Genomic DNA, 16,689 nt, shown 5'->3' with positions numbered 1-16,689 from the left:
CAACCCGAAGATTCCTTGATGCCCTTCCAGACTCCCTCTGCCTACCCAAGGATGTCAGAGGACAAAAATCAGTTAACCACCTAACCGAGGAACTCAATTTAACCTTGCGCAATACCCTAGATGCAGTTGCACCCCTAAAAACTAAAAACATCTGTCATAAGAAACTAGCTCCCTGGTATACAGAAAATACACGAGCTCTGAAGCAAGCGTCCAGAAAATTGGAACGGAAATGGCGCCACACCAAACTGGAAGTCTTCCGACTAGCTTGGAAAGACAGTACCGTGCAGTATCGAAGAGCCCTCACTGCTGCTCGATCATCCGATTTTTCCAACTTAATTGAGGAAAATAAGAACAATCCGAAATTTATTTTTGATACTGTCGCAAAGCTAACTAAAAAACAGCATTCGCAAATGGAGGATGGCTTTCACTTCAGCAGTAATAAATGTACGAACTTCTTTGAGGAAAAGATCATGATCAGTAGAAAGCAAATTACGGACTCCTCTTTAAATCTGCGTATTCCTCCAAAGCTCCATTGTCCTGAGTCTGCACAACTCTGCCAGGACCTAGGATCAAGGGAGATACTAAAGTGTTTTAGTACTATATCTCTTGACACAATGATGAAAATAATCATGGCCTCTAAACCCTCAAGCTGCATACTGGACCCTATTCCAACTAAACTACTGAAAGAGCTGCTTCCTGTGCTCGGCCCTCCTATGTTGAACATAATAAACGGCTCTCTATCCACCGGATGTGTACCAAGCTCACTAAAAGTGGCAGTAATAAAGCCTCTCCTGAAAAAGCCGAATCTTGACCCAGAAATTATAAAAAACTATTGGCCTATATCGAATCTTCCATTCCTCTCAAAAATTTTAGAAAAAGCTGTTGCGCAGCAACTCACTGCCTTCCTGAAGACAAATAATGTATACGAAACGCTTCAGTCTGGTTTTAGACCCCATCATAGCACTGAGACTGCACTTGTGAAGGTGGTAAATGACCTTTTAATGACGTCAGACCTAGGCTCTGCATCTGTCCTCGTGCTCCTAGATCTTAGTGCTGCTTTTGATACCATCGAACACCACATTCTTTTGGAGAGATTGGAAACCCAAATTGGTCTACATGGACAAGTTCTGGCCTGGTTTAGATCTTATCTGTCGGAAAGATATCAGTTTGTCTCTGTGAATGGTTTGTCCTCTGACAAATCAATTGTACATTTCGGTGTTCCTCAAGGTTCCGTTTTAGGACCACTATTGTTTTCACTATATATTTTACCTCTTGGGGATGTCATTCGAAAACATAATGTTAAATTTCACTGCTATGCGGACGACACACAGCTGTACATTTCAATGAAACATGGTGAAGCACCAAAACTGCCCTCGCTAGAAGCCTGTGTTTCAGACATAAAGAAGTGGATGGCTGCAAACTTTCTACTTTTAAACTTGGACAAAACAGAGATGCTTGTTCTAGGTCCCAAGAAACAAAGAGATCTTCTGTTGAATCTGACAATTAATCTGGATGGTTGTACAGTCGTCTCAAATAAAACTGTGAAGGACCTCGGCGTTACTCTGGACCCTGATCTCTCTTTTGAAGAACATATCAAGACTGTTTCAAGGACAGCTTTTTTCCATCTACGTAACATTGCAAAAATCAGAAACTTTCTGTCCAAAAATGATGCAGAAAAATTAATCCATGCTTTTGTTACTTCTAGGCTGGACTACTGCAATGCTCTACTTTCCGGCTACCCGGATAAAGCACTAAACAAACTTCAGTTAGTGCTAAATATGGCTGCGCCCCCCCCTTGGGTTGTGCCGTGGCGGAGATCTTTGTGGGCTATACTCGGCCTTGTCTTAGGACGGTAAGTTGGTGGTTGGAGACATCCCTCTAGTGGTGTGGGGGCTGTGCTTTGGCAAAGTGGGTGGGGTTATATCCTGCCTGTTTGGCCCTGTCCGGGGGTATCATCGGATGGGGCTACAGTGTCTTCTGATCCCTCCTGTCTCAGCCTCCAGTATTTATGCTGCAGTAGTTTATGTGTCGGGGGGCTAGGGTCAGTCTGTTACATCTGGAGTATTTCTCTTGTCTTATCCGGTGTCCTGTGTGAATTTAAATATGCTCTCTCTAATTCTCTCTTTCTCTCTTTCTTTCTTTCTCTCGGAGGACCTGAGCCCAAGGACCATGCCTCAGGACTACCTGGCATGATGAACAATTAATCAAATGGCCACCCGGATTATTTACATTGACACCCCCCCATTTGTTTTTACACTGCTGCTACTTGCTGTTTATTATCTATGCATAGTCACTTTACCTCTACCTATATGTACAAATGACCTCAAGTAACCTTTCTCTCCCTGCACATTGACTCGGTACCGGAAGCCCCTGTATATAGCCTTGTTATTGTTATTTTATTGTGTTAGTTTTTATTATTTTTTATTTTAGTTTGGTAAATATTTTCTTAACTCCTCCTTGAATTGCATTGTTGGTTAAGGGCTTGTAAGTAAGCATTTCACGGTAAAGTCTACACCTGTTGTATTCAGCGCATGTGACAAAGTTTGATTTGATTTGATAAACTCCCCAAATACAGGTGTGCCAAACTTGTAGGGTCATACCCAAGAAGACTCAAGGCTGTAATAGTTGTCAAAGGTGCTTCAACAAAGTACTGAGTAAAGGGTCTGAATACTTATGTAAATGTGATATTTCAGTTGTTGTTTATTTTTTTTTATTTTTTTTTTGCCAACATTTCTAAAAATCTGTTTTTGCTGTACTCTATACTCTATACCACTCTATACCATCTACTGCATCTTGCCTATGCCGTTCGGCCATCACTCATTTATATATTTTTATGTATACACATTTGTGTATGTGACAAATACATTTGATTCAAAAAAAATGTAATGGGGTATGGTGTGAAGATTGATGAGGGGGAAAAAACGATTTAATCAATTTTAGAATAAGGCTGTAACATAACAAAATGTGGAAAAAGTCAAGGGGTCTGAATAGTTTCAGAATGCACTGTATGTTCCAATGATGATGATACTGATGAACTACTGTAGCTTTGGACTGCTTATAGCCCTACTACCGCAGAGACGCATCAATACTGTGAATGCTGTATGGCTCAGTTCCACTGACTTAATTTACATTCTGTACATTATTAGGCTATCATGCTTCCCACATATACATGTATTATGTCTGCACACTTCTTTGAAACAATAATGTGAAAGTGAAACAGAAATAGTTTGCATTCCAGGCAAAGTCATGCATACAGAAGAGCAACACAGAAAAGGGTACTTGATGCGTGATTAGTTGATTGATTGATTGATTTCTTTATTTCAGTGTATTTCACACACACATTCCCACTATCCTTATTTGACAACAATCTTATTTTTTTTGCAGTGTAGAATTTACTCATGCAGCTAATTGATTAAATGGAGCAATGCATCGTCACCACTGCTGTAGGCTAATAAAGTTGATCCAGGTGACACCATGTGGACAATAAAGGTAATTGCACGTTTTGGGGATTTACTGTACTTCATAGACAACCTAACATTTCACGTATCTGACAGAAAGGGTGAGCGCTTGGTTTCAACCCTATTGCCTTTATTTTACTGATAGTGTCAGTTCACTGATAACCTTAAAGAAGTAGCCTTACATTATGTAATGGTATATTTAAACAATGTACAGTACCAGTCAAAAGTTTGGACACAGTTACTCATTCAAGGGTTTTTCATAATTTTTTACTATTTTCTACATTGTAGAATAATAATGAAGACATCAAAACTATGAAATAACACATATGGAATCATGTAGTAACCACAAAAGTGTTAAACAAATCAAAATATATTTTATATTTGAGCTTCTTCAAAGTAGCCACCCTTTGCCTTGATGACAGGTTTGCACACTCTTGGCATTCTCTCAACCAGCTTCATGAGGTAGTCACCTGGTGGAAATCTGTCCGTTGGTCTGATGAGTCCAAATTAGAAAATTTTGGTTCCAACCGCCGTGTCTTTGTGAGACACAGAGTAGGTGAACGGATGATCTCCGCATGTGTGGTTCCCACCACGAAGCATGGAGGTGAAGGTGTGATGGTGTGGGGGTGCTTTGCTGGTGAAATTGTCTGAGATTTATTTAGAATTCAAGGCACACTTAACCAGCATGGCTACCACAGCATTCTGCAGTGTTACTCCATCCCATCTGGTTTGCGCTTAGTGGAACTATCATTTGTTTTTCAACAGGACAATGACCCAACACACCTCCAGGCTGTGTAAGGGCTATTTGACCAAAAAGGAGAGTGATGGAGTGCTGCATCAGATGACCTGGCCTCCACAATCACTTGACCTCAACCCAAATGAGATGGATTGGGATGAGTTGGCCTGCAGAGTGAAGGAAAAGCAGCCAACAAGTTCTCAGCATATGTGGAAACTCCTTCAAGACTTTTGGAAAAGTATTCCAAGTGAAGCTGGTTGAGAGAATGCTAAGAGTGTGCAAAGCTGTCATCAAGGGTAGCTATTTTGAAGAATCTAAAATCTAAAATCTATTTTGATTTGTTTAACACTTTTTTGTTTACTACATGATTCCATATGTGTTATTTCATAGTTTTGATGTCTTCACTATTATTGTACAATGTAGAATACAGTAAAAATAAAGAAAAACCCTTGAATGAGTAGCTGTGTCCAAACTTTTGACTGGTGCTGTAGTTAAACAGGTGTGTCTTTCTTGAGTATGTCACACATACACACTTACTAGCACTATTTTCTGAAAGCATGATTTGCTGAACTATCACATGTTCATACAGTATTATGTTTTAAAAACAAATGAAATGTTTCATTTCAAATGCATAAATTAATGCATATTTTATTGTTTTCACAACATACCTTAACATAACCTTATTCTGTCGTCATCAATCTCTTCACCTGTGTGGATGGACTCCACTCAATACACAGGGTGGGGCGGAGCAAGTAGAGGGCAACAAAGCAAAGTTGAACCATAGGTAATCAGGCCTAGTAGAACAGTAGGGTAGGCTGCTATGCAATAGCAACATAGATTGCAGACAGAGCCCCCCCCCCCCATAAAAGATTTAGATGCACTATTGTAAAGTGGTTGTTCCACTGGATATTATAAGGTGAATGCACCAATTTGTAAGTCGCTCTGGATAAGAGCGTCTGCTAAATGACTTAAATGTAAATGTAATGTAAATGTTCTGGGATTAATCATTGATAATGCCTTGGCTACCTCATTCCATTTTCCACAGATAGGGAGGATAGGTTGGGCAGCTCCCCTGGGCAGTACCTCATGCTGCCTGAGCTGAGCTTCCACTTCCATGTACTCATCCCTGTCTTTGGGTTATCACTATTATCACCTAATTTACTGTATCTGTCAGAAAGAAGGGAACTTTCCTTTTACTGTCCATTCACCATATCGTTCTCACTTCCCCTCCCTTTCTCAACCGTGGCTTACCACACCTTGTTCCCATGGCAATGTGGACCTCAGGCAATCCTAATAGCTGATACCTGCTGGAGAGTGCATGAAAGTGCTGACTAACCGGTTCTGCCTGCTGAGACAAAGGATTGACATACAGAAAGTTGGACAGGGAGAGGAGTGACAAATACCCGTTGTGCCATTAATTTCATACCAAAAACACTTTTAGAATGATTCATATGTCTATTGACACTGTAATTATACATAAGAAATGTTCGTTTGAAATAGGAAAATTATGACTAATCTACTCCAACAAAGTCTGAAAGTATTTATTCTAGGCTATGTCCCCGAGGGACTTCTCAATTTGATGTTCTCCACTGACTGAGAGTGTTTCCCCAAACTACATACTCTGCATATTCTACGGAACGCGTAGACCTATTCACGGATCTGCTTACTTGTTTTAGATGAAAAGTTATTGAAACCTGGAAATACTCTGTCATGCTTCAACGGAAACTTAATGCAGTTAAACGAAATATATTAGAGACACGAGAAAAATGTATCGGGCGACACGAAGGTCTGGTGTAGGCCTATCCGCTTTACAAGGCGTGTGACACATTGAAGGTAATTCGTTTTGATAAAAAAATATGACTTATTTGTTTTTAATAACTACCATGTTTGTTCGTGACAAGAATTGTCATAGGTTTTCTAACGGGAAAGTTAATTGTGATTTAACGACCATTATACAAAATAAAATAAAAAGTAGAGTAAAATCAATCTGTGTCTGATGATTGAGACTCATTTGTGTGTTTCAATGGTATAAAGAAGCAGTTTGAGAAACATTATGCAATGATCACGTTTCTGATTCTGAGGAAAAAAACACCACTCGTAATTTCCCGGTGCACAGGTGAACGACTATATTCGATGCACTTGTCTGCCAACTTTATTGGGTTTAGCCTGAGAAATATAGTATGCCAATTTATAAACACATCTATTTATCTACCTATTTTAGTGAGTTGGACATGGCGTGCTGCCAATGGTGCCGTCGGACCTGCGTTTGTTTCCTGGACGATGAAGAGAAGCAGTCTATTGCTATTGACAAGGAGATTCAGAGAATTCTCCGAAAGCAGATGAAGAGGGAACGCAAAGAAATCAAAGTTCTTTTACTCGGTAAGTAGCTCCATCTTCTGTCTTCCTTTCTATGGACTTGAAATCTATTATGTTTATTATAGCCCACAGAACGGTCATTGCTCACCAGTATCATTGCTGTCATTACAAAATGTGAGGATTTTCTTCCTTCACTCTTTGGTCTAAGAACGTATTATTGTTGAATAAGGACAGACAACATGAACAGGAATTTGAAGCCTTCTTTTCACCCATTTAAATCCATGATGAGAACAGCCAAATTAGGCATTTATCTACAAAAACAAACAATGTTTTGAGAAAGAATGTATTATATTAGATAGGTTACTGAGGACAACAGGAATGGGAGTACAAAATCCATTTAGTGGGTAGGAATGCATGAGGTGTTGTGGTGGAATATTGACTCAGAAATATAACACTTTTACTCGAACCTGTGAATTCAATATAGACTTTAATACAGAGTAGCAAAGCCGAGCCCTTCCATGGAAGGACTCCATTACAAACGTAACAGAGGCGAGCCCCTCCATGGAAGGACTCCATTACAAACGTAACAGAGCCGAGCCCCTCCATGGAAGGACTCCATTACAAACGTAACAGAGCCGAGCCACTCCATTACAAACGTAACAGAGCCGAGCCCCTCCATGAAAAATACTAAATTCTCATATTACAGAGTCCTGCCTTTATAGGATTCTGTCTTTGCATAAGTATAGAGTCCCCTCCCTCTACATGAAAATAGCTTCCCTTGACCTTTCTCCATTATTATCTTTCCATCTCAGTTCTTGCTTGTTAACGCCCACTAGGTTATAATGGTAGCAGGCCCTGGTCGTCCTATATGTTCCATTTCTTTTATAGCCATTCTGTCTTAGCTCTTCAAAATATTGCCTAAATACTGCCTGCTAACATTGGAGTCCTGCACTAGATGACGTCATTTCTACATGCCAATGTAATTATTGGCTTGATGTTTTCTCAGCATGTCAACTGCACCTAGTTACATTGAATAATCTCTCACAGTGTACACTTAGATCTAGATTTAATCAGATTGTGTTAACCTGTGATAGAAGACACCTGCATAGCGGATGTTTTCAGGCAGGTCACTCAGGTGAGTACTGACTTGTATCACACAAGTCAGTATTAGACACCCATCCATGTCTGAGGATGTCTGGAGATGACTTGGGAACCGGCGACAAGGGACAACAGTGAGCGGTGTTACCTTCAAGTTGGCTTTTGTTTTGCTAGGGCGTAAAGCATCTGCCTATGGTTCCAAATGTTGTATGTTCGAATCCAGCAATAGAAAGGTGTTTTAAAATATTTGAGTTTTAAGCCTATCCCCAACCTTAACCCTTACCTTAACCATTCTGAGTCAATGCCTAACCTTAAGAATTCTGAGTTAATGCCTAAACTTAAACATTTGCAGTTAATGCCTAAATGTAACTTTGGAACGATACAGAGAAGTAACCATACACTTCGAAATTTGAGGTTTGGAACAACTTCGAAATCTTATATTTGAGTAACATTCTTCTGACCAAACCACATGACCTTTGTTTTTGAGGTGTTCCGAACAAGGTTAAGGGTAGAGAAAGCTTGTTGGACACTAAGAAAGCTTTGTTGTAGAGCATTTAACACAAAATATGGGGAGGGGCCAGCTGAGTATAAGACTGTGTCATCTGCATATAAATGGATGAGAGAGCTTCCTACTGCCTGAGCTATGTTGTTGATGTAAATTGAAAAGAGTGTGGGGCCTAGGATCGAGCATTGGGGTACTCCCTTGGTGACAGGCAGTGGCTGAGACAGCAGATCTTCTGACTTTATACACTGCACTCTTTGAGAGAGGTAGTTAGTAAACCAGGCCAAAGACCCCTCAGAGACATCAATACTCCTTAGCTGGCCCACAAGAATGGAATGGTCTACTGTATCAAAAGCTTTGACCATGTCAATAAAAATAGCAGCACAATATTGCTTAGAATCAAGGGCAATGGTGACATCATTGAGGACCTTTAAGGTTGCAGTGACACATCCATAGCCTGAGCGGAAACAGATTGCATACCCGAGAGAATACTATAGACATGAAGAAAGCCAGTCAGTTGTTTATTGACAAGTTTTTCTAACACTTTTGATAAACAGGGCAAAATAGAAATACGCCTATAACAGTTAGAATCAGCTTGATCTCCCCTTTTAAATTAAGGATGAACCGTGGCTGCCTTCCAAGCAATGGGAACCTCCACAGAAAGGAGAGACAGGCTTGACGATGATAGGGGCAGCAACCTTAAAGAAGAAAGGGTCTAAACCATCTGACCCAGATGTTTTTCTGGAGTCAAGTTTAAGGAGCTCCTTTAGCACCTCGGACTCAGCGACTGCCTGTAGGGAGAAACTTTGTAGCGGGGCAGGGGAAAAAGAGGTAAAGCATCAGGGATAGTAGCATTAGAAGGGGTGGGAGATGAGGAAATGTTGGACGGGCAAGGAGGCATGGCTGAGTGAAATAGGAATCCTGACTTAATGAAGTGGTGATTAAAGAGCTCAGCCATGTGCTTCTTGTCAGTAACAACCACATCATCAACATTAAGGGACATGGGCAGGTGTGAGGAGGAGGGTTTATTCTCCATGTCTTTAACCGTTTTCCAGAACTTCTTGGGGTTAGACCCACAGAGAGAGAACTGCTCCTTAAAGTAAATAACTTTGGCCTTCCGGATAGCCTGAGTGCACTTATTTCTCATTTGCCTGAACGATAGCCAGTCAGCCTGAGTATGCGTGTGCCGAGTCTTTCGCCAAATGCAATTATTGAGGTGTAGTAACTCTGCAAGATCACGGTCGAACTAGGGGCTGAACCTGTTTTTAATTCTCATTTTCTTTATGGGGGCGTGTTTGTTAACAATACCACTGAAAATATCAAAAAAGAAGGTCCAAGCGTCCTCGACAGAGGGAATTAAGCTAATTCTATACCATTTTACAGAGGCCAGTTTATGAAGGCAGGCTTGCTCATTAAAGTGTTTTAGCAAGCGTCTATGACAAATCAGGACAGGTCGTTTCACTGAGCAGCTATTACGAACACAGGCTGTAAAACAGTGATCACTAAGGTCATTGCAGAAAACACAAGACTGATACCTATCAGGATTATTTGTGAGGCTAACATAGGCTGCATGGGATTTCCATAGACATTAAAACCAGGGGGATTTCTCATAATGCAAATCCATGTAGCCAATGGCAAATGTCCTCTTTAGATATAATAATGCATAGATATTCCCCAGGAACATTCCCAGAACATTAGCTAAGATTCCCATTATATTCAAGTTAGGGTTTTATCTAACATTAGGATTATAACATCCCAAAAACATTCAGAGAATGTTTTTGATCAAATCTATTTATTTATCAAAAATGTTTTACATGAAATATCCTTGGAAAGATCTCCCAAAAGGGAGATCTTTTGTTGTTGTTGTATAACTTGTTTGGGGTAGGGGGCAGTATTTTCACATCCGGATGAAAAGCGTGCCCAGAGTAAACTGCCTGCTACTCAGGCCCAGAAGCTAGGATATGCATATTATTAGTAGATTTGGATAGAAAACACTCTGACGTTTCTAAAACTGTTTGAATGATGTCTGTGAGTATAACAGAACTCATATGGCTGACGAAAACCTGAGAAAGATCCAAGCAGGAAGTGGGAAATCTGAGGTTTGTAGTTTTTCAAGTGATTGCCTATCCAATATACAGTGTCTGTGGGGTCATATTGCACTTCCCAAGGCTTCCACTAGATGTGAACAGTCTTTAGAACGTTGTTTCATGCTTCTACTGTGAATGGGGAGAGAATAAGAGCTATTGGAATCAGGTGTCTGGAAAATTTTCATTTTTGAAGAGAAAGGAATTGTCCGGTTGGAATATTATTGAAGATTTATGATAAAAACATCCTAAAGATTGATTCTATACATCGTTTGACATGTTTCTACAAACTGTAATGCGCCTTCTGCATTTGGAATAGTGAACTGAACGAGCGAACAAAAAGGAAGTATTTGGACATAAATATGGACTTTATTGAAACAAAACAAACATTTATTGTGGAACTGGGATTCCTGGGAGTGCATTCCGATGAAGATCATCAAAGGTAAGTGAATATTTATAATGCTATTTCTGACTTTTGTTGACTCCACAACATGGCGGGTATCTGTATGGATACTTTGCAACGGCAGGAAAATAATCCTGCAGCAACAGGAAATGTGAATTATTATGTGGATTACAAATTACTATACATTTTATTGTAGGGGTTTATACATTTTTCATAAGGGCAAATCAAGTCTGACATTTTAAAGTGGAAATGACAAACTTTGGAAACCTTTTTAAACCTTGCATACACTACAAGTTTGTAATTTCCTGTAGTGCAGGAAACAAAATAATGATCAAATTAAGATCCTGTATGTTACTTGTTAAGTACATTTTTACTCCTAAATTTATTTAGGCTTACCATCACAAAGTGGTTGAATGCTTATTGATTCAAGACATTTTAGCTTTTCATTTGTAATTAATTAGTAAAAATTTCTAAAAACATAATTCCACTTTGACATTATGGGGTATTGCGTGTTTCCTTTTGATGTTGTCTGTACTCAGATATGGCGAGCTTTGAAAGTCTGTCCTCAGATGAAGTGGTCCCAATGAATGTCCCAAGAGACTGCTGGCACATCTTTGTATGCCATGGGTTGTATGTGTACTTATGTTAGCAAAGGTTGTATACAACAATACAGTTAAAAGTCACACACAATGTAGGCTACAAACCTATTACAACTGGAGCAGACCAATCCTGCTCCTGGAGTTATGCTAGATGTGCAGGCATCTGTTCAAGCCCAGTACTAACACACCTGATACAACTTATCAAACCTAATGAGTTGATAATAATGTGTATTATTGCTGGGCTGGAATAGAAGTCTGCTCACCAGGTAGATCAGGGTGTGGAGCAAGGTTGGCCACCTCTGGTATGGACTAGTTTCTGTTCAACGGAAAGTATGCTTTAGTAATAATAGCCTACCTTACTAAGATGTCTAACATGTACGAACAAGTTAACATATTTCAAAATGTACAAATAAACTGAGTTGATTCATTCAATGTTGATTCATTGAAGTAAAGTGTTTAAACTTGTTTTAATTGTTAACTTAAAACTGTTATTCAAGATGAACTAGTGTCAATGTTCATTAATCACAGATCACAATTCTGCAATAAAAAGGGGTGAAAGGGATCTGTCTTCAATTTGTCTGTGTTTCTGTGTTGCTTTTTCAAATTAGCATGAGCTTTTTGTCCAGTTGTGAGCTTTCCAATCTGTTTTATTTGATTGTCACTCTGTCTCAGGATATCAGCCATGTGAACCCATTTTGCAGCTTATTATATTGGCATGCATCACCAATGCAGCCATAGGCCTGCAGTATAATAACATTAGTGGCCTTATGGGCATGTGCAATGCGCCCTTGTCATTGTACATCTGAAGCAGAGAATAGCTAAACTCGCACATTGTTTTAGGCACTAGTCTGGGAAATATTGCATTGAGAGACCTTTGTCCATAGATGCCGCATATCAAGTTTCTGGCAGATCGGTCATTCGATGCCAGAGGAGTAGCGTTTTAAGTGTTTTTCACAAAATGCGGAAAGACCATCATGCCGAACCTTATGGGTCCCTGAGGCAAATCTGTTCCTTGTAAGTAGAAGGACCAATGTACCGAATTTCATGACTAGGTTAACCTGTTAGGGCTAGGGGGCAGTATTGACACGGCTGGATAAAAAACATACCCGATTTAATCTGGTTACCACTCCTACCCAGTAACTAGAATATGCATATACTTATTACATATGGATAGAAAACACCCTAAATTTTCTAAAACTGTTTGAATGGTGTCTGTGAGTATAACAGAACTCAAATGGCAGGTCAAAACCTGAGAGATTCCTTTACAGGAAGTGGCCTGTCTGACCATTTCTTGAACTTCTTTTCCATCTCTATCATTTACTAAGGATCTCTGCTCTAACGTGACACTTCCCACGTCGTCCATAGGCGCTCAGAGCCCGGGAAAAAACAGAATGTCGTCATTCCAGCCCCAGGCTGAAACACATTATCGCCTTTCTCAAGTGGCCGATCAAGGGACACTGGGCTTATGCGCGTGACCCCGACCGCCCCCGCCTTTGGGATTTTTTTCCTCTGTTTGCCGAAAAGGAGATTCCCTGTCGGAATATTATCGCTTTTCTACGAGAAAAATGTCGTAAAAATTGATTTTAAACAGCGGTTGACATGCTTCGAAGTACGGTAATGGAATATTTAGAATTTTATTGTCACGAATTGCGCCATGCGCGCGACACTTCTTTACTATTTCGGATTGTGTCTGGAACGCATGAACAAAACGCCGCTATTCGGATATAACGATGGATTATTTTGGACCAAACCAACATTTGTTATTGAAGTAGCAGTCCTGGGTGTGCATTCTGACGAAGACAACAAAAGGTAATCAAACTTTTATAATAGTAAACCTGATATTGGTGAGTGCTAAACTTGCCGGGTGTCTAAATAGCGAGCCCGTGATGCCTGGGCTATGTACTTAGAATATTGCAAAATGTGCTTTCACCAAAAAGCTATTTTAAAATCGGACATATCGAGTGCATAGAGGAGGTCTGTATCTATAATTCTTAAAATAATTGTTATGCTTTTTGTGAACGTTTATCGTGAGTAATTTAGTAAAATGTTAGCAAATTCCCGGGAAGTTTGCGGGGGGTATGCTAGTTCTGAACGTCACATGCTAATGTAAAAAGCTGGTTTTTGATATAAATATGAACTTGATTGAACAAAACATGCATGTATTGTATAACATAATGTCCTAGGGTTGTCATCTGATGAAGATCATCAAAGGTGAGTGCTGCATTTAGCTGTCTTCTGGGTTTTGTTGACATTATATGCTGGCTTGAAAAATGGGTGTCTGATTATTTCTGGCTTGGTACTCTGCTGACATAATCTAATGTTTTGCTTTCGTTGTAAAGCCTTTTTGAAATCGGACAGTGTGGTTAGATTAACGAGAATCTTGTCTTTAAATGGCTGTAAAATAGTCATATGTTTGAGAAATTGAAGTAATAGGATTTTTAAGGTTTTGAAAATCGCGCCACAGGCTGGCAGTGGCTGTTACGTAGGTGGGACGCAAGCGTCCCACCTAGCCCATAGAGGTTAAACGTTACCTTTCAAATTTAGCATTTTCAATCGCTTGTTATAGAGCCACCATCTGGCCAATCAATGTAATTTAGTAAATGCCAGATCTTTATGCTAAGACGCATCATTCACCCAAGTTTTGTCAAAATAGGGCCAGTGCTGTCTTGAGATATCACATGTGATGAACGTACGAACATACTAGCGGACGAAGACAGATCCACAGTCCCCTCCCAATTTCATCGTGGGGGACAATGATACCAGTAGATAATATATATGAGGCTAACCATAAGCCAGATTTTGTACATGATTTTTCTGACATATGAAATTGTTTAGTGCAAATCCAACACTTGTATTCTACTGTACATGAAAAAAAAGGAGCTGACAATTTGTAGGCTAATTCAAATGTCAAAAAGGAAAATGATAGGGCATGGGAAGCATTGTAATTCTACCGTGTTTATTTGCTGAGAATTATTTTTGGATACAGTGACAAAATCAGAAGGTCAATGGGATGGAGGAGGATTGCAGAGGTTGTTGGTGTTGATGGTGGGTGAAGAGAGATTTGCACAACAATGTTTGCAAGTCAAAGACACAATTTCCTTTACCCAAAGTACACATTCATGTACATTTTACATGTAGGCCTATGTATTTTATAGGAAGTGAGCTATAATAATCAACGTCATGACACAGGTATAATGAAAGAGCCATAACTAAGCTAAAATATATGAGGATCATAATGTTAAGATACCATAATCCAATTGGTAGCTGTCGTGTCTTTGGGGGTACCATTAAACCGAAGACATGTTTATCAATTAGTGTGGGTGGCCGGATTTGGGGTCGCCGTTCCGGACCCGTCGTCCAGACTGGAAGATCTGGGCAGTAACTTAGGCAGATGTTAACAACGCACACACACTCATGAAATATATATAATTACATTCATTCCCCAATGAGCGGCGTTGTGGCACTAAGTGATGGTTGTATGGGGACTTTGTTTATGGCTGTATCACTTCCTATGTGTCAAAGGAACTGAACCGAAAAAGGAATGAAAGCATAAACAAAACAAAAATATACAAAATATAGTTCTCACACAAAAATCATCTAATTGGACTGTATTCTATATACGTCCAATGTTCTGTCTCTAATGCCATATCTAGGGTTTTTCCTACTTGGTGTGTTGCTTAGGCGCTATCCTAAGTTGATAACTATATGATAAGTCTACAGCTGTAATGCACTAGTTTTGGGCAGTCTGCAGGGATGACCTATGGACTTATGGGAAGAAAACTGGTGAGTGCTGTAGAGTCAAAGGCCTAGAAGTAAATGTTCAACTTTACTAAGGCTGGTATATTGCTTGGGCCCTTAAGTGGTCCTAGCATAAATCCTAATTGGATGTTCCGTTGTGCATGTGCGCTTATGCTTACACAAGCGCGCATGTCAAGGGAAGAAAACCAAGTATCCGGGCAGATTACAACTTGTTCAGAATGAGTCTGACGTAGTCAGGTAATTTTCAGGTCAATGCCTGGAGGTCAGTCAGAATTGGTGTCAAGGGAGTCTGTAGTGGTTTTACTACCAGTCACTGTCTTCCACTATTGTAGTGGCGATAGGTATGAAGTCTATTTCATAGCTATGTTATCACCTGAGGAGCTAACCTCACGACGGAAGTACTCTTTAAGTATTGGACCAGTCATACGTGGTGTGATCATGGTTCATGACTTCTAATAATTTTACTCCTGAATGGAGGGTCCTATTTATTAGTGACATGTGTGTTAACCATTGGAAGAGTGCACTGGAGATTCCCCTCCACGTGTTGCACTCTGAGTGACTCCTATGTCGCTGTTGTCAATGGTAATTTGATTGGTTAAGTCTCTAACCTTCTTACTGATTGTAGCTGGACTGACTGTTGCTAGTATTGGTACTGGTACTCAAGGGGACCAGTTATCCTACCGATTTATTCTGAAATATTATCTACCGGAACACATGATTGGAGCATTTTACTAGTTGTATTGTAGTTGAACCTACGCATGGCAAAGAATGATTATTGATGCCATTAGTTTTGGAGGTGGACAAGTCCACTGGACTTCCTTTACGACCAGTGTGGTACACCTCAGTACTATCTTAGATGTCTTCTAAGATAATCCCCGTCTAGGGGCCTGTCTGCTCCTCACTGTTCTCATAGGAGAGTTTACAAGTAGATTTGATTTATGCTCTGGCGGCCTCGTACGGTGTTGTCCGTAGTCTTGACCCCCCCACCGGCCTGGGTCATCATGGGTCTGGGCTACTATTCCCCCCCTTTGTGCCTCGGGACCCCCCCACCAGCGGGTGGTGTTGGTGTCCGATGCGCAAATGAAAAGGTCGGACCCTATGTACGAGTTGTAAGCGGCCGCGTTGTTATGAGAATGGCTGTAACCTTTCAACCAAATCTCCTGGTGTTTGTGCTTCAAAACGCTCAGTGGCTGTCGAGGCATGTCAGTCACCACCGCGTCCGCGTGTGGCAACCTCTTCATTACTTGCAAACTGAGACGAGGATATCGGTCTGTGATATCGCAAAGTGTTTCACCAGTGGGAGTCATCGGGTCAGTTGCTGGACTGACGCCATTAGTGTCATTGTAAGGGGTGACAGTCCCCAACAAAGCGGAAGGTGTATCATCGGAAGCAGAGTATACTCTGCGCATCAATGTTTTTCTTGCTGGGACGGCCGCAGTGCTTGCGGAAGTGTCCAAAGGGCAAGAGAAGTTCATCTCAACTATCGTATTGCACGACTGCAAAGAGGAGGGAAGTTGCTTATTCACAGAGACAGCTGGCTCGAAATCATGAAAAGAATGGTCAATCAGGTTGGCTGATGGAATGTGTCGAGATATCGTACTATCTCCGTGGATCGGATTTTGTACCAAGAGGTTTCTAAACGTCTTTTTCCCAAGGGGTGCTTTCGACAGATACCCCTCGTGAAGGACTGCGTTGCAGCTAGCGTTAGGGGAAGACAGTGTGGTCAGTGGAGAA

General features: G+C 40.5%; 1 protein-coding gene across 3 annotated transcripts in view; it reads left to right on the top strand.

Moving 5' to 3' along the window:
* The first annotated feature begins 5,563 nt into the window (after positions 1–5,563).
* Positions 5,564–16,689, top strand: part of LOC106584405 (guanine nucleotide-binding protein subunit alpha-11) — a 29,950-nt gene continuing 18,824 nt past the window's right edge. The window contains exons 1-2 of one of the 3 annotated variants that reach the window (XM_045706317.1): positions 5,564–6,027; positions 6,416–6,573. In XM_045706317.1, the coding sequence (XP_045562273.1) occupies positions 6,426–6,573 (148 nt within the window). In that variant the 5' untranslated portion in view covers positions 5,564–6,027; positions 6,416–6,425. Of the gene's footprint in view, positions 6,028–6,246; positions 6,311–6,415; positions 6,574–16,689 lie in introns of those variants that run through there. The other 2 variants (XM_014169686.2, XM_014169687.2) reach the window with 2 other exon arrangements.

Source organism: Salmo salar, chromosome ssa23 (assembly GCF_905237065.1).
Source record: "Salmo salar chromosome ssa23, Ssal_v3.1, whole genome shotgun sequence".
Lineage (NCBI taxonomy): Eukaryota > Metazoa > Chordata > Actinopteri > Salmoniformes > Salmonidae > Salmo > Salmo salar.
The sequence above is the reverse complement of the archived record's forward strand: the minus strand, read 5'-3'. Positions and strand labels throughout refer to the sequence as shown.